At 36.9% G+C, this 19,736-nt stretch overlaps 1 protein-coding gene across 5 annotated transcripts in view; it reads left to right on the forward strand.

The window, feature by feature from the left end:
• LOC125061792 (protein ECT2) overlaps positions 1 to 18,081 on the forward strand; it is a 54,427-nt gene extending 36,346 nt beyond the window's left edge. For 2 of the 5 annotated variants that reach the window (XM_047667387.1, XM_047667390.1), the window contains 5 exons: positions 9,708 to 9,862; positions 10,919 to 11,029; positions 13,361 to 13,456; positions 16,110 to 16,259; positions 17,593 to 18,081. In XM_047667387.1, the coding sequence (XP_047523343.1) occupies positions 9,708 to 9,862; positions 10,919 to 11,029; positions 13,361 to 13,456; positions 16,110 to 16,259; positions 17,593 to 17,709 (629 nt within the window). In that variant the 3' untranslated portion in view covers positions 17,710 to 18,081. The remainder of the gene's footprint in view (positions 1 to 9,707; positions 9,863 to 10,918; positions 11,030 to 13,360; positions 13,457 to 16,109; positions 16,260 to 17,592) is intronic. The other 3 variants (XM_047667388.1, XM_047667391.1, XM_047667389.1) reach the window with 3 other exon arrangements.
• Positions 18,082 to 19,736: the final 1,655 nt, after the last annotated feature.

Consider the following 19,736-nt stretch of genomic DNA (forward strand, 5'->3'; position numbering starts at 1 on the left):
TCTTACCTGAAATACAAAGAAACGACATTTAATGTTCATTTATCCTTTAATCTATCTTTTTACACTATAATCCACTAAATTAATTTACACGTCATCCGCCATTTTATCGCGTGTCACTCCGACGCGTCAAATTCAAATTAATGAAATATCATTCCATTACATCTCCCCCCCTAAGAGAAAAAATTCTGAATAATATATCTACACACTATACTTAATAGCTATCTTCATATTCGTTTCCTTATATTTCATCTTCTTCAGATTCTGTTGTAACCGGTTGTAATTTTGTTATGTGGAACAAAGTTGATTCTGTTTTTCTGTTACCAGTGTCAATCCTATAAATGGAGTTCGATATTTTCCCTACTATCTTAAAAGGACCTATTTTTAATTCGTCAAATTTTTTTCTATTCAGTCTATTTCCATTCTCAACATATACACTGTCTCCTATATTAAACTCTTGCATTTTTCTTTTTTTATCAAATATTTTCTTATTGTACTTGTGGGATTTTATTGTATTTTCTAATGCCAATCTTTTATCAGCAATCCACTTGTCTTCTCCTTCTATTATTTTTAATTCATTTGGTAGAATGCTGACATTTGTACCATCCAGTAAATATTTTGGTGCAAAACCTGTAACGGAGTGTTCTGTTTCATTATATTTCTCTATACATTCTCTTGCCACTGTTGTCCATGTTCTCTTATTATTTTTCTCATTTATTCTACATCTTATTTTATTAACTATTGTTTGATTTAACCTTTCATTCAAGCCATTTGAGAATGGTGTATTCACAGCTGTAAAAATTAATTTCACATTATTTTCATTTAGATATTGCTTAAATTCTCTTGAATTGATACCTGGATATTGATCTGTCAAAATTATTCCAATCTCATCTGTTTCTAGTACATTCTTTGTTAGTTTTATAAAATCACTTGCATTCTGTGTTTTTGACGTCACAATAAATGCATATCTTGTATAATGGTCTACTAAAAGGTGTAGGTACTTTTTTGTTGATCTAGATCCTCCAAAGCCACCTATAGTATCCATTGACATTATCTCAATATCATCTCATATCTCTTTTGGCGTCGGGATGTGACGACCCCATCGCCCACTGGTGAAATAACCTGTGACAGGGGTTATTTCATCAGCGCAATCAGTCAACCCCTTCCTAGTGGGAGTGCCATGCTGTTGCCTTCGGGCTTCAGCCAAATGGGCAGGCACGACCGGGGCAGTACCACTGTCTCTCAGAAAACCGGCGTGAAGTGATGCAATAAGTTCACCTTATTGTACTCGCGTTTCGTGCGGTGAGAGAGACTCCCGGAGCCCATTCGTCCCCCCCATGAAATATGAAGGTGCAGAAAAAAGAGAATCTACCCCAGGGGGGTACCACACGCGCTCGCGGTGGAGAATCCCCCTCTGGGCGTCCAACACCGGGACACTCTGCGCCCGGTGGTGGACGCACAGGCTGCCCTTCGTATTCTGGGGGGGGCAATTCTGCGCTCGGTAAAAACATTAATCGTTCTCGGGGCAAACGGAGCAATTTAACAAAGGCACCCCCGTCCACACTTGCCGTGGACTTCACAAATGTTAGGGGGCTCAATTCCAACATCAACGCTGTCCACTACCACTTAGAGACTGCGAAGCCGGCCTTGCTCTTTCTTACCGAGACTCAGATATCCCCCCCGGCTGATACTTCCTACCTCTCCTACCCGGGGTACAAATTGGAACATTCATTTGTGCCGCGGGCGGGAGTTTGCGTGTACGTCAGAGAGGATATCTGTTCTCGTCGCCTCGGGACGCTTGAAGGAAGGGACCTATCTAACCTCTGGCTGCGCGTAGACTGCGATGACCATCCGCGATTCTACGCATGCCTGTATAGGTCCCATAGCGGAAATACCGAAACTGACCGACTCATTGAGCACATCCAAATGGCTACAGATTCCCTGCTCGAAAGGGTTCCTACCGCTGAAATCGTGATACTTGGCGATTTTAACGCCCACCATGCCGATTGGCTCGGCTCAGAAACCACCGATCATGCGGGAAGATCCTTTCACGACTTTGCTTTGGCTTACGACTTGACGCAAATGGTCCCTGCGATTACGCGAATACCAGATGTGGATGGTCATAAACCCTCTTTGTTGGACCTTCTGCTGACTTCACATCCGGAGAACTACCAAGTCTCTGTTGAACCGCCATTGGGTTCATCAGATCATTGTGTGGTCCGGAGCATTGTGCCGTTCACGCGCCCTCTTCGGCCTAGCTTCACTGGCTGTCGCCGCGTGTGGCACTATAAGTCAGCAGATTGGGATGGGATGCGGTCTTTTTTTGCGTCCTACCATTGGGGGCCCATTTGCTTTTCGTCGAGTACTCCAGATGCCGTCGCTGACTCTGTCGCCGAGGTGGTCCTGCAGGGTATGGAACTCTTTATTCCATTCTCTGCGGTGCCGGTCGGTGGCAAGTCCCAGCCTTGGTTTAGGCGTTCTTGCAAAGCGGCTTTGCGCCGTAAGCGTGAATGCTTTAAAGCCTGGGCAGAAGCGGTGACATCCTGTGATGTGACTATCGGCGAACGTAAAAAAGCATACAATTCAGCCTCCAGGTCCTTCAAGCGAGAAATCGCTAAAGCAAAGTCAGAGCACATTGCCAGATTTGGTGAGAAATTGGCCCACCTCCCTTCGGGAACTCGAGCCTTCTGGTCTCTTGCCAAAGCTGTCCAAGGGAATTTCTGTCTGCCCTCAATTCCACCACTGCATAGGGAGGATGACTCACTGGCCCATACCGCGAAAGAGAAGGCCGATCTTCTAGGCTGTCTCTTTGCGTCGAACTCCACTTTGGATGATCAAGGGAAGGAACCACCGACATTATTGCGGTGTGATACTACGATGCCCGAAGTTATATTCCGGCAACGTGCTATCCGTAAAGCTTTGTCTTCCTTGGACATCCATAAGTCGAGCGGACCCGATGGCATCCCTCCAATTGTGCTGCGTACTTGTGCTCCTGAGTTGGCTCCGGTCCTAACGCGCCTTTTCCGGTACCTTTACACGCTCGGCACTGTTCCGAAGTGCTGGAAGATCGCTTCGATACATCCGATCCCTAAAAAAGGCGATCGCTCTGATCCGTCCAACTATCGCCCAATAGCTATAACCTCCTTGTTCTCCAAAATAATGGAAACCATTATTAACAGCCAGCTCCTGAGGTATCTAGAGGGCCACCAGCTGATTAGCGATTCTCAGTACGGCTTTCGTCGTGGTCGCTCAGCTGGTGACCTCCTTGTATACCTTACACATAGGTGGGCAGAGGCAATTGAGTCCAAGGGGGAGGCGCTGGCGGTAAGTTTGGACATAGCGAAAGCCTTCGATCGGGTGTGGCACAGAGCACTGCTCTCGAAGCTTCCAGCCTACGGGCTCCCTGAGAAATTATGCAACTGGATTTCCAGCTTTCTCGCTGATCGGAGCATCAAAGTCGTCATCGACGGAGCATGCTCCGACCTGAAACCTGTGAATGCTGGTGTCCCACAAGGCTGTGTCCTATCCCCGACCCTGTTTATTCTGCATATCAATGATATGTTGCAGCTTAGCAACATTCATTGCTATGCGGACGACAGCACTGGGGATACTTTTTACACTGGCCGGGCAGGTATTTCTCGGGCTGTTGTCGATGAGTACCGGAACAAACTTGTGTCTGAAGTCGAAACTCTTCTACGTGGAGTCTCGGACTGGGGTAGACTAAATCTAGTCCAATTTAACCCCAAGAAGACACAAGTATGCGCGTTTTCCGCTAAAAAAACTCCCTTTGTCGCTACTCCCCTCTTTGAAGACACTCTCCTTAAAGCCTCAGCTAGCATCGGAATACTGGGCGTTGACATATCGAATAACGTTCAGTTTCGCGGTCATCTGGAAGGAAAGGCTAAATTAGCCTCCAAAAAGCTTGGTGTGCTCAGCAAGGCGAGACGGTACTTCACTCCGGGCCACCGCTTGCAACTATATAAAGCTCAAATTCGGCCCCATATGGAGTACTGCTCTCACCTCTGGGCGGGAGCTCCCCAGTACCAGCTCCTTCCACTTGACCGTATTCAACGAAGAGCGGTTCGAATCGTCGACGACCAGTCACTTTCAGTGCGGCTTGATCCCTTGGCGTTGCGTAGAGATGTGGGATCTCTCTGCATCTTCTACCGCATTTACCATGGAGAGTGTTCAGAGGAGTTGTTCGGTCTAATACCTGCAGCTGAGTTTCATCATCGGACGTCAAGGCAAAATACAAAATACCATCCGTATCACCTCGACGTCCGTCGTTCCACAACAGAGCGTTTTCTAAGGCAGTTTTTGCCGCGCACCACCACTATGTGGAACCAGCTGCCCACAGAAGTATTTCCGAACCAATTCGACTTAGGGTCCTTCAAGAAAAGAGCGTACCAATTCCTGAAAGGCCGGCAACGCACTTGCGAGCTTTCTGGCATTGTGAGTGTCCATGGGCGGCGGTATCACTTAACATCAGGTGAGCCTCCTGCCCGTTTGCCTCCTATTACAAAAAAAAAAAAAAAAAAAAAAAAAAATCTCAAATGGTTTTGTTGCTGGTCCCAGTTGTGACATTAATCCAAATTTTCCTTGACCTCTTGATTTATTTTTTATGCATATTTCACATGTTTTACAAATATTTATAATATTCTTTGGTTTTTAGCTGTGTATATTGGACTTATTTTTTTCTGCAATTGTCTGATCCCAATATGGCATAAATCTTCATGCACCTTTTTTATAAGTTTCTTACTAAATTCTTCTGAGAGGATAATCTTTTCATGTTTCTTTATTTTCTTATAATATATTGTATGTTTTTGTATTAGATTTTCTTTTTTTTCTTTTATTGTTTCATTTTGCTCTTGATCTTCAACTATATCCTTTATTTGTATTAAATTAACTATTTTCAATAATTCTTCTTTGTTATCTTCTGATTCTAATACAGGATTTCGGCTCAAACAGTCTGCTTCTACATTTTCTTTACCAGGTATATATTTTACCGTAAAGTCGTATTGAGACAGGTAGTATGTGAGATCACCCAATTCTTCGTCTGTCCTGCATTTAATGTTCATGTTTTCTAAAGGTTTGTGGTCTGAGTAAATAGTGAATTGTTTTCCAATGAGCCAGTGTTGCCAGTATTTGACTGCTTCTTTCATAGCAAAACATTCTAAGTATATAGCTTTTTTCCGTTTTTGAGATTCATTCAGTTTTTTTGAAAAATATGCCACTGGTTTGTCATTACCGTCCAGTTGTGTTTGTTTTAATATTGCTCCGATACCGTCTAAGGAAGCATCTGTAAAGATTTTTATTGGTAAGTCTTTGTCATATATTTCCAATACCGGTTGAGAACATAAATATCTCTTTATTTGATTAAATGATTCTTCACACTTCTCTGACCACACAAACTTTTCGTTTTTTCTTAATAATTTATGTAATGGATCTAAGATAATCGCGCTCCTTGGTATGTATTCATGGTAAAAGTTAATTTTTCCCAAAAATTGTCTGATATTCTTTTGTGTCTTCGGAGTTGGAAAATGTTTTATCGAAATCAAATTGTCTTTTAACGGTCTTACCGAGTTGTTTTGAATTACATGGCCAAGATACTTTACTGAGTCTGAGGCAAAGGTACACTTCATAAACTTCAATCTAAAGCCTTCTTTTATTATTGCCTCTAATACATTTTTTATGTGTCTTATATGGTCCTCAAAAGTAGAGGAGTAGATTAAAATGTCATCAATATAATTTACAGAGTATCCTGTGAGATTGTGCTTTCTCAGAATATTACTTAAAACTCTCTGGAAAATTGCTGGTGATGTTTTTAAACCAAAAGGAAGGCAGGTCCACTGAAAATGGCCATCTTGTGTGACAAATCCTGTTTTATATCTATCTTCCACCCGTAGTGGTATGGCCCAAAATGCTGAGTTTATATCAAGAGTAGTAAAATACTTACAATTTCTTGTCTTAATAATTAAATCATCTATTAATGGGAAAGGTTGAGCTTGTGGTACAACAATTTTGTTAAGTTCTCTAAAATCTATACATAATCGAGATTTTCTATTTTCACCTTTTTTAAATGCTAATGTCACTGGCGCAGCAAAAGGACTGTAAGATTCTTGTATTAAATTATTCTTTAGTAATCTGGATATTTGTTCTTCGATTTCTAATTTATCTTCTATTGTACATCTATATGGTCTTTTACTACAGTATGTATTTACAAGTAAATCTATGTGAGCTTCATAATCTTTAACTGATCCTATATCATACTTGTCCCTAGCAAAAATAGTTTGATATTTATTTATAACTTCTTCTATCTCAATTTTCTTTTCTTTATCTAAATGATCTGTCTTACTAACAAATTCCTCTGTTTCTATGTGTTCATTGAAATTTATTGCATATATTTTTATATTCTTATCTTCATTTCTGTTATCTTTAGACATCCTGTCTATTTTCCTTTGTTCTATCTGCAAGTTCTCATTTTGGATTAATTTGAACTTCTTTATCATATCCAATCCGATTATAAAATCCTCAAAATCTTCATTTTCTACTATATATATATCGACCTCTTCTTCTAAATCAAATTTTTTTATTTTTATTGTTATCAAGCCATCTGTCTTCTTCACACCATTAACCGTTTTCATATATGTTATATTCACATTGTCTTTTTTTTCTTTTACTTTAATCAATCTTGAATTTATTAAAGAGATCTGTGAGCCTGAATCATAAACACCGCTCACTTCTAGTTTATTTTCTAATAAAAGCTTGATTTTGATTAATGGTGTACTTACTCGTTTTTTTTCTCAGTATTCATATCTACTTCAATAATCGAATTATTATTTACATTTTTGGCTTTAAAAACCTTTTCAGATTCATTTTTATTTTTCTTGAACCAACATAACTCCTCCGGATGATATCTAAATCCTTTGTCCAAGGATTCACAAGTCTTACATGGCTTCTTCTCATTAGTTTTATTTTTATAAGAATATATATTCTTTGTTATAGTTGAGTTTTTCTTGAAGATCATACCTTCATATTTTCTTATCTCGTTGAACAAATCAGTAGTGTTGTTGAGTTCGTCCCTGTTTAACTTATTCAAGATAAAACCAGGTAAACCAGTTGCAATTAGATCTATCATTGTTCTGGAATCTATCGATTTATTTATGTCTAGTATAAGCCGTTCTTTTTTTATAGCATAATCAATTAACAGCCCTTCTTTATACTTGAATGTGAAAGCAGTTGTGACTACATCCCACCCTTGGTTCCTAAAAGTTTCTAAAAATTTGTCTTTCCATTCATTCCATTCAGAATTTACTGATAGTTTAATTACCATCGAGCTATACCAATCCAAACTGGAGTTTTCTAAAAATAATCTCAATATATCTATTTTTGTTTCATCTTTTGTTATATTAAAACGCTCACACTCTTTTTCAAAATTCTCTATCCATTGCACTGCATTAGGATTCTTACTTGTGAATTTTTCAATAATAAATTTCTCTGAAACATGTTTTAAATTATGTTGATTTTCTTTTTTTGTCGTAGATTCTATTAATTTTTCCAGGATATGTTGCAAATTATCATCATTGCCTCTTGGTTGTTTTGTGCTCATTTCCTCTAAATATTGATCTAAAAATTGCATATTACCTTCCTCATCTATATATGTTTTCTTTAGATCTTCATCTAATTTTACCCATATCTTTCTGCTTTGGTGCCTTTTCTTTATACTATTTTTTATTTTTGAAAAAGTGTTCAATTTAACTATATATTTATGATGAATCACCGGCTTCAGTTCATCAGGTAAAACATAACATTTTCCTTCTTCTGTCAATATTGAAGTTATGGCCAATATATTAGATTTGCCATCGATTGAGGCTATCATCGTAAACTCAAATTGCAGCCGGTCCATCTTTTTTTAATAAACAAAAATGTCGTTTTATAAGTAATATTATTAAGGATTTTTTCTAAATGAAAACACAAAATTGTTTCTCTGAAATACAAAGTTTTTATTTTATTTATCACATTTTATAATATAATGCACTTATGATCTAACTATTATAATTATTCTTACCTGAAATACAAAGAAACGACATTTAATGTTCATTTATCCTTTAATCTATCTTTTTACACTATAATCCACTAAATTAATTTACACGTCATCCGCCATTTTATCGCGTGTCACTCCGACGCGTCAAATTCAAATTAATGAAATATCATTCCATTACATATATATAAAATTCGCACTTGTATAATGAAAACCAAATATAAAATACGTGTTTTAAATCTAGAAACTCAAAGCATGTGGATAAATATTATTAATATAAATACACAGTGAAGAGAGGCGGCGTGCGTGCCAACATGCGCCACTAACTTCATTCTGTTAATTTTGTGTCACGGTACGCGCGCATCGTAAAATTTCACTCTCATAAATTTTTCATAACGCGCCTAAAGAAGTATATATAACTTCAATAACGATAACAATGATAGTAATAATTCTATTACAATTAATGAAATTCTGTTATAATCTTAGTAGTAATAAGGTAAAATGAAATAATTGTATTAATTGTATTCATGTCTATGATAATAAATCATTTCTTAAATTTTAACCAATTTCTGTAAAGTTGCATATAGTAGATCATTTTTTGAAAAATAAAGTCAAAGAATTTTTACTTACGTGTGTACACGCACACATATTTTAATTTTAAGCTATTGCATAGATTTTATTGCGGGCTTTGAGCGCCGCGACTTAATTAAGAAATTCCGTAACGAAAACCTAACACACGTTGACGTAATATAGGTGCGGCTAATACCCGTTAGAGCGGGACGGAACGCATACTGCGTCTCACATCGATTTGGCGTGATCGGTGACGTAGCGCAGGTGCGTTAGAGCGGGACAGAACGCAAACTACGTATTCACATCTCTCTGATAAGAGAGTGAGACAGACTATATAGGCGTGTTACTCTGATTCTGGTAGAGTGGTAGATTGAATTAATATCAAAAATAAAAAAAATAGTGCATAAATATAGTGCATAATATAATTGCATCAGTTGATAAAAAATGCTATGCAATAGCTTTATCGCGGCAGGCCCCGAGTCTCACAACTTTTTTAAATTGAAACTATGTTGCTGGCCCCCAAATGCTTTGTCAGTCCTTCATTACATGTGGATTGCCAGTTTATTAACTATCGCGTGTGTTGTCGGCCTATGTTTTTACACGCCTTATATTAGCTTCACCTGTATGTATGTATGTAACCGACTCCTTCGGACTCGATTTTGACCCACTTTTAACGGACAGGTTTAATTTGCGCACCTGTCAAAGATCGATGACAATGCAATAATCCGATAAAAAAATAATGAAAAAAATTTAACTAAAAAATAAAAAATAAATAATAGTTTGATGTGCTTTAAAAGCGTGTTTTTTAGTTTTTTTTAACTATATTTATTTTACTAGTGGTTCGCCTATTTAGTTTACTAATTATGTTGGTTTAAAGGTATGGTACACACTTTTCCTGAACCATTGCCGTAGCCCTAATAACATATTTACTTAAATTAAGCCGTCTCAAACAATACTGAACCGATTTTGATGAAATTTTCATCGTTTCGAGAAAGTAAACATGCTTGGAAGCCAAAATTGACAATTATTATCAAACTCAAACAATTTAATTTGCTGTTATATGCTAGCACAATAAAATGTTTTAAAAATAAAATTTCAGATTGCCACAACGTGTTCGCACTGATGTGTCGAAGTAATCAAGAGTTGAAGGAGAAATTGTACTCGTTCATGATAACCGACGATGCTGTGGACAAAGGCCACTTCCTTCGGCAACTCTGCAGACAGATGGCTAACACCGTCTGCAAAGCTGATGCTGTAAGTATATTTGGACCAATGGAAGTAATACTTTTCGATTTATGAAAAAAAAAAGGGTGCGTGTACTTATGTACGCGCGTAAGAAGTTATACTTCTTTGGCTTTCTTTATTTTTTTAAAATATTAAATATTTAATAACAAATATTTAACGTTGATAATTTAATAATATTTAATATTTAGTATATTTTTCAATTATTCATTAATATTAATAATAATTATTATTTTTATTTTATTATATTATTCATTCAATTTAATAACTACGTATGTTTCATAACCTTTTAACTAAGTAACAATAGGTCTTTGTGAAAAAGCATTGCTAAATTCCTTTGAAAAAATAATTAAAACTCCTTTATTTGTTTAAAAGGTAAATGTCATTATGGTCATTCAAAATTCTTGGCATAGCTGCTAACTTCACGCATATTCTATTTCTTTTTACTTGTAGATTGTCTTATTCCCATCTCGCTCGCGCACGCTATAATCACACTGACAACTTTGTGTCTCAGGTGCGCGCGCATCGTAAAATTTCACTCTTATCAATTTTTCATAACGCGCCTAAAGAAGTATAACTTCAAAAACGTGTGTGTACTTATACGCGTTAGAAGTTATACTTAGCGTAATAATTTTCTTAAAGCACTTTAGAGGGACGTTTCCCTCTTCGAATTGCAGTTTTCTTGTCCATTTTAATGGTCACTTCCAATCGAAACGATATAATATGTACTAATCATGATATTTTATACTAAACACTATGTTTTTTATCACATTGGAACGGGTTTTCTCGTATAGAAATCGTTATTTTGGTTTAAATAAACACGACTCTGAAAAACTCTACGCCATGACAGACAATGCAACTTGTCGATAAAACAGAGCAAGCGCCAACTAGCGGCCCGAACTGTTTTACCGACGTTTCAACAGATATTCAGGGTGTCGGTTTTTTGTGACGGTGTCTGTCCTTTCCCTAACGCGCAAAAAGAGGTATAAATCACAATAGATTTCGTGTATCGATGAAAAAACTTATTTTGTCTCGTAGTCTCATCATTTGATTTTTTTTTATTTTCAGGACAAATTTCTGGCGTGCCTTGAGTCGCACCAACTCGACATCGATACAAGTGATCTGGCGTTGAGTACGCTCTCAAAGGTGTCAAAGTTCGCAGCAAAGACTAGGATAAAGGTGAGTCCGACTTAATTCTGAAGATATTTAGCGTGTAAAACGTGGACTATAGATTTTTTAAGGGAAAGGCCTTGTGATGTTTTTTTTTTAATTTTAAAAATTCTGGTGTTTTAAATGGTACCTGTGTATTGCCCTCTCGATACAGAAAATGTCAGATATTTTTTAGGTTAGGTTTTAATTAAAAGGTTTTAACTATGCAAATAAATTATATTCGTGATTCGAGTGGGTTTAGATTCAGAGCTGAGATACATGTTCTTCAAGATAAGAACGAACAAATTTTTAAAAGGTCGACAACGCACTTGTAAAAGTCTGTATTAAATTTCAGAACTCCTATGTCAAAAATGTTTCTGAACTTACTATATAAGACCGCGCTCTTAGAAGTCTTAACTTTTAAAAAATGTAACAGGAGTTGCACGTTATTTTAAGTGATAGCGCCGTTCATGGACACACATCCAGAAGGCTCGCAAGTGCGTTGCCGGCCTAACTGAATCATAGGGTTATATTTGGAAACGAGACTCAAATATCCAATACTCATGTATGACAAAAATTTATTGGATTTTGTCTTTGAAGTCTCGTTTCTGAATTTTACCCTTACTCTTAACTCTAGTAAATGATTAGTCATAGTAGTATTGTAACTATAGCATGATTCATTGATAAAATCGTTTTATTCGTAAGGGGGCGTCCATAAATTACGTGAGGTGTTTTTTTAAATTCTCTGTACCTCCCTCCCCCCCTGGTGAGATGTCGTGAGATTTTATTCAACCCCCTCCCCCATCTCACGTGAGATTTTTCATAATGTGGGTTTCTTACGTTAACGCGTTGGATTGTTATTGAAAAAAAAAAAATTGCTTCGTGCTTTTATTTACATCTAAAACAAAATAAGTGAAATGTTGAGCGTTTAGATATGGAGTAAGCGGGAATTGCAGAGATGGCCTTTAGGGCCAACCGTTTCCCTAAATTTTTTTTTTCATTCAGAAAAAAAATTACGTGATATTTGCCGAGACCCCCCCTCTCTCCAACGTAAGATTAAATGAGATTTGACTCGACCCTCTCCCCCCCTTAAACACCTTACGTAATTTATGGACGCCCCCTAATTGTAAAATGTGTTTAATGTGTTTGAAAGTTATTGTAACTTGATAATTATAAAGACGGAAAATATATATATATAGGTATTAGTATATATTCCATATCACCTCGACGTCCGTCGTTCCACATCTGAGCGTTTCCTAATTTTTGCTGCGCATCACCAACTGCCCACTGAAGTATTTCCAAACGAATTCGACTTAGGGTCGTTCAAGAAAAGAGCGTACCAATTCTTAAAAAGCCGGCAACGCACTTGCGAGCATTCTGGCAGTGCGAGTGTCCATGGGCGGTGGTATCACTTAACATGAGGTGAGACTCCTGCCTGTTTGCCTCCTGTAACTTAAAAAAAAGTTATCTATAACAAATTAAGTCTATAGTTGGTAAAACAATTGGAAAAAAATTATGGAGAAGAGAAGGAGAAGAGAGTTTATATTTCCATATAAACTAGTTAGTATTAGTGGGTCACGCCATTTGCAAACGATTTTTATTAATTTATATAATTTTGTTTAATGTCGCACAGTTGGTGTACCCATACAAGGTTTTTAATGCATTTAAAAGATGTTACATATAGTTTAAAAAAGTATTTTTGATTGAAAAAAACACAGTTTAAAAATAGATAGGTTCTAACGTGTTTTTATGTAAAGTGTAAATACGCTTTTTTACGCACAAGAATAAAATGTTAAAAGGGATCTCTTAGGGGGCGTCCATAAATTACGTTTTTTTAAATTTTCTGTACCTCCCTCCCCCCTTGGTGAGATGTCGTGAGATTTTATTCAACCCCCTCCCCCATCCCCCAATCTCACGTGAGATTTTTCAAAATTCGGGTTTCTTACGTAATTCGTCGTCTACGCGTTGGATTGTTGTTGTAAAAAGAAAAAAAAAATTGCTTCGTGCTTTTATTTACGACTAAAACAAAATAAGTGAAATGTTGAGCGTTTAGGTATGGAATTAGCGGGAAGTTGCAGATGGCCTTTAGGGTCAACCGTTTGCCCTAATTTTTTTTTTCAATCAGAAAAAAAATTGCGTGATATTTGCCGAGACCCCCCCTATCTCCATCGTAAGATTAAATGAGATTTGACTCGACCCCCTCCCCCCCTCCCCCCCCTTAAACACCTCACGTAATTTATGGACGCCCCCCCCCTTACTATTACAAACTGCAACGTAACGCCACAGTTTCAGACAAGAGTACATTTAATGGTAGAAGAGATAGAGGGCTTATACTCTATTATAAAAGGAGATCTTTTATAGCTGGAGGCGCTGGCAGGTCTGGGCGGTTGGCTGCGAGCGGCGCCTTCCGCTGCGCTCCTTGACACTTGGGTATTGCGCGCTCACTTACTCCCGCAGGTCTGCCACGCGACAACACTAACAGCATCCGACAGGCTTATTCACCACGCTTTCACATTGGTTTTCATGGTTGCACAATTTTCACACTCTCTTATGTTTGAGGCTTACTCAAACTCTCTGGGTTGCTTTCGGTTGACAACCATCAACTGTGTAATAGACATGGGTTGCTCAAAAGTGAGTTCATAGCTAGAGAAGTATCTTGCGCAGGAGTTGCTCATAGTAAATTACGAATTATCGACTTCCGCCGATCTACATTTGAGATTTTGTCATGACAGTTTTGCACCACCACTGTTGAACCAGCTGATCACTGAAGTATTTCCGAACCAATTCGATTTACGGTCCTTCAAGAAAAAAGTGTACCAATTCTTAAAACGCCGGCAACGCACTCGCGTTTTTCGCTTTCACTTAACATCAGGTGAGCCTTCTGCTTGTTTGCCCTTGTTCTATAAAAAAAAGAAGAGTGGCAGGTGTTTAATAAAATGGTCTGAGCCGACCGTAGGATGTCGTGTGATTCGAAATCCTGGATATCGGAAAATTCACGCAAATCGTGAATAGAAAGTCTATGCCAACGGCGTTTCAACTATAACCATCACTATTCTGGGTAATTCTGGTAAATATTTCTATTGAGCAATCCTTTTAACTTTCCTATTTCGTTTAACACTTCTTCTATTGGTTTTTGGTTGCACTTGGATTGAACAAATACACAAACAGTTCTTACATCTTGTACTTGACATTACTATAGTTTGTGAGCGTGCTATACCCTTTGTAAACGAGGTTTTCACATTTACTAACGATTCATGCGACAATCGGTTCTCATTATCGACTCCATTCATACCTTACATATTGAATTTGTTATCATAATCTAGGTCTAGTGGTTAGTACCCCTGACTGCGAATCCATGGGTCCCGGGTTCGATCCCCGGCTGAGACGAACATCGATGTGATGAGCATTTGGTGTTATGCTTACGTCTTGGGTGTTTAAATATGTATTTATATGTCTATCTATCTATAATATGTATGTATATCCGTTGCCAAGTACCCATAACACAAGCTTCACCAGCTTAGCATGGGACTAGGTCAATTGGGTCTTTAAAAAACAAAAAATGATTTTTCATTCCGTAGAATTCTGACAGCTATAATTTTTTGACATGTCAGAGATGACAAACCTTTTTGGCCGGGCACATTTTTCAATTTCAATACGAGTCTGAACATCCGAGTCTATTCATACATTTTATTTGTTAATAATAATGGTTTTACGGCGAGTGGTAATTACGTCCCTTTTCGTCACAAAAAGTAAAAAGGTTTACTAAACCTGGAATTAGTAGACAGTGATGCCAGCTAAATAATGAAATAAAGTAATTAAACTTAATTCGATATATTGTTCGTGATATTGAAATATTTGTTATTTTTGTATTAGGTCACTTGAGTAAGTAAATATTTAGATTTACCTTTTTGTAGATAGAACGTGAAAAATATTATGTTTTATTGCCTTCAAATAGGTCAAATTTGTAGCAACACTTATAAAATGTCAGAATTCTATGAAATTAAAAATCAGAGTATAATATAATGCATAAAAATTATATTAATTCCATACAACAACACATATTATGATAATATCTTAGGTCCCTATTTTGGAATGTAGATAAAGATTCTTTTAGTTGAGACTGTAGCTTGTTACGTAAAAATATGGGCCCAAGATCAATCACATTAAAAGTTATTTTACTCAAACAATACACGATACACGGAGTCATGCATTGGTCGCTAACTGTGGTTTAGTATAAAAGGGTAATCAAAATAAGTAGATAACGCTAAGCTACTGATACTAAACACTAGTTTTTAGCCATTTTTATGAAATCATCAAAGAAGTTTTTGTAATTCAATAGTCTTAGGGAGCGTTCAAGTAATACGTAACGCAATTTTTGGAGATTATTGACCCCCCCCCCCCCCCATGTAACTCGTCGTAACGTTTTTCACTACCCAAGTACAGTACTGTACCCAAGTATAGTAAATTCGTAACCACCTAGTGACTCTTTAGTTACAATTATGTAAGTCGAAAAAAAAAATTAACAATAACGCGTAATTTAATCGCCGCCCTGCATCGTAACGTTTTACAAGAGTTTTTCTCTCCCCCCCCCCCCCAAATACGTTACGTAATACTTGAACGCTCCCTTATATCTACTAGTATAAACATAACAATTATTTGAATAAATATATTTATAACACCCCTGCAGTTAAAATACGGGAAATGTCTTTGTACATTTAAATAATAAACTTAATTGTGAGTTAGGGAGCGTTCAAGTATTACGTCACGCAATTTTTGGAGATTATTTACCCCCCCCCCCATGTAACGCGCCGTAACGCTTTTTTCTGTACCCAAGTATATTAAAACGTTTGATATACCACCTAATGATATACCTAAAAGTTACCATTATGTGGTATACAGTACTGGAAAGTCGAAATTAATATTAACAATAACGCGTAATTCCATCCCCGCCCCGCATCGTAACGTTTTACAAAAGGAGCCCCCCCCCCCCCCCTCTCAAAATTCGTAACGTAATACTTGAACGACTTATTCAATTGTGAGTTATCTAGCTGGTTAGCGTATAATGGGCAAAACTGCGGTCGTTACTGATCTTCCTTTCAAATGTTTTCAGGTGGAGAGGGCCTTGTCTTTTAACAAAACACCGTCGAAATTAAAGAGAGCGATGTCGTCAATAATCTCGCCGTTTGGTTCAACGTCCAGTTTGACGCCTGCCTCACAGCAGCTCGCTCAGATGAGGCTCGCTAGCTGCAACAATATCAATGTAAGTTATTCATAAACATGGGAGGAGTGTTGTTTTTTTTTTTAAATTTATAATGCTACAAATGTAATTTTTTTTTGTATCTCACACACTGTTTTGTTGTGTTTTTTTTTAATATTTTTATTACTCTTTAATGTTAATATTCTACGGTTTCGATATTTGTAAATATGTGAGGAACATGTATACTAACTTTTTTAGTATAGTAGTTTATTCTAAGAGTACATTGTCTTCACATATAATTATTTAACAAATGTAACAAAATATTGTAAACCTATTTTAATAGAGTAAGTGTGGAGTTTCTTGCCCATTCTTCTCCACACGAAACTACCTTTTGGAAGGGGCAACTAGAATCTTCTTTATATTTTATTTTTTGACGTTCAAAAGTGCCATTGTCTAATTGAAATAAATGATTTGACTTTGACTTTTGTGTTGGCCTAGTGGCTTCAGCGTGCGACTCTCGTCTCTGAGGTCGTAGGTTCGATCCCCAGCTGTGCACTAATGGACTTTCTTTCTATGTGCGCATTTAACATTCGCTCGAAAGGAAAACATCGTGAGGAAACCGACATGTCTTAGACCCAAAAAGTCGACGGCGTTTGTCACTGGAGGGTGATCACCTCCTTGATTATTAGATTTGAAAATGATCATGAAACAGATTCAAAAATCTGATACCTAAAGAGGTAGGTCTGATACCTACTGCCAGTTCTCAAATCAAGGGCGTAGAATGGAAGAGAAGAACTGGCAATACTCCACTCTTATAATTTTTCGACATAAGCTCCATCTAGCTCAACACACTTCACTTTTACTTCACTAACAATTCTTTCAATACTCCTCTTAGAAACCCTAGTCGCATCTGATGTCAAATTAAAAATAACATTTTTTCATTAAACTGTTTTTATTAAGATGTTTAAAATAATTAAAAACATTGTACACCACGAGATTGTTCTGTTAATGTTTAGACGGAATATATTTCATATACATTTTTTTTTCAAAGTATTCTAACCTCCAACCAAATAAGTAAACAATCACAGACAAAATAATAATGAGAAAAAAGATCAACATGTACAGTAAAGATCAACATAAACAGTAGCAAAAGCAAAACAATAACTGTCTCTTTTATACTCATAAGCTTGACCGAGCGCGAGAGAGACGGACAGTCTTTTCATGATGCATAGTCAGTGTGACATCACGCCTCGCGCTTATTCACAGACACTACACAAGCACAAAGTGTAAATGTGTTGAAGCCGTTAGCTTTAGATAACATACCAATACGGTAGACTAGGAATTGCATGCGGATAATTTTAAAAATATCTTTACAAATTGTTTGTTAAATTTTCAGGAAATGGGCAGCAGCGGAGGTGCTGGAGAGGCCAGCGAAGTATTAGTAGCACCACTATCAGTGCAACCCACGCGTAAAGCCACGGCCGGTGCCGCCGCAGCCCTACGGCGCTTCTGACGTACACGTACGCGCGCATGCGCACATACCTAAGGTATAATAAGGCAAACGGGTGTAGTCGCGCGGAATATGGAATTTCGCATCGTCGAGTGGTTAAGCCTTTTTGCTATTTTTAATTTAATTATTAATAATTTATTTACTTGTATACCATTGGGCAGCGAGTATCAGTTCGTAAACCGTCAAATGCCATTATGTCATCTACATGTATAATAGTCCAATAAAATAGTAATTCATTCATAGCTCATTAAATATAAATATTTCTCAATATATTAGATAGTACCAGGTAGAGTCTAAAAGTCTAATTGCCCTAACTAAAGTACTCTTTCTTCTCTTTCTGTCTTTGCGTTACGGAGCGTTCAAGTATTACGTAACGTAGTTTGGGGGGGGGGGGGTCCTTTTGTAAAACATTACTATGCGGGGTGGGGATTAAATTACGCATTATTGTTAATATTTTCTTCGACTTACACCACAGAATAGAGTCACTAGGTGGTCACGAAACGTTTTACTTTACTTGGGTACTGAATAACGTTACGGCGAGTTACATGGGGGGGGGGGTCAATAATCTCCAAAAATTGCGTTACGTAATACTTGAACGCTCCCTTAGGAAAGAGGCATACTTTTTTTAAAGTAAGTCGTGGTTACATTATCTATTTAACAGGCTAGGCAAGGTTTAAAAAAAAGTAATTTGCAAGTGGAGTAAACTTTCGTTACTATAATATTATTAATAGTTTTCGAATTAAAAATAGCAAAATCGCCTTCAATATAATCAGCTGGTATAATCGTACCTTATTATGATAAAAAATTCTAACGTACAACTTCGCACATAAACGAGCAGCTACTTGATATTTTATTGCATCTGGCTATTGAATGGTTTGTCCTTATCACTCTTGAGTCAATTTCTTATTAAAAACGAGACAAAACATTCAACATCTATTTATATGAAGTTTAGTATTGTAAAGACTCTTATTCACAAAAACATAGCCGTCTCTTTCTATCGAATTGTGTTACTATGTAATGAAAAGAGACAGATATAGTTAGAACAGTGTGACTGTGTGTACCTTTGAATTGATGAATTGTACAATTGTAATAAAATTTATATTGTTTTTGGTAAGCATGTTAGGGAGCGTTCAAGTATTACGTCACGAATTTTTTAGAGATTATTGACCCCCCCCCCCCCATGTAACGCGCCGTAACGTTTTCCTGTACCTAAGTATAGTAAAACGTTTCGTGACCACATAGTGATTCTTTATACCTAAAAGATACCATTATGTGGTGTAAAGTACTGGAAAGTCGAAAATAATATTAACAATAACGCGTAATTCAATCCCCGCCCCGTATAGTAACGTTTTACAAAAGCCCCCCCCCCCAATCGTTACGTAATACTTGAACGCTCCCTTAGTAAAACTTCTTAAATTGAAAAAATATATTTATTCACTTTTAGAAGGCTTTACAATTATAGTAATGATCTTAAACTGTGAAATTTAGTTCATTTTCATAATTGCTGAAATTGTTCTTTAAATATCACATAATAAGATATGTCCCTGTATATGTTAAACCCTTTTGGCCTTAAGAACTTGGACTATAGTATCGTTTCTGTTACCATGGTAACCATTTTTCATGGAAATATAGTAAAAATACGGTACTATCTTTACTTTTTTATAGGGCCGATGTCAAAGAAACCAAAAACGTCTTAAGAACGGGAAAATGTATCGTCATAGTCGTAGAATAGTGACGGATCTGACCAATAGTAAACTTTACTGGGCAGCCATTTCAAAATAATATAATCATGTTGGTTTTTGTCATAACTATTTTAATTCATATTCTGTTATTACGAAAATTGGCATACAAGCAAACAAAAGGGTTTTTTTTGCAACAAAATAAAAATAATAACAATAACTTACACAGTTTTCTAGAAAAATCACATGTTTCTAACAAATCCGTCACTTATCGACTGATTAATTTGAAATTTAAAACACATGGATTTTTATTATGTATCCGTAATATTTAGTCAATGTAGTATCCAAATA

The sequence above is a fragment of the Pieris napi genome, chromosome 24 (assembly GCF_905475465.1).
Source record: "Pieris napi chromosome 24, ilPieNapi1.2, whole genome shotgun sequence".
NCBI lineage: Eukaryota > Metazoa > Arthropoda > Insecta > Lepidoptera > Pieridae > Pieris > Pieris napi.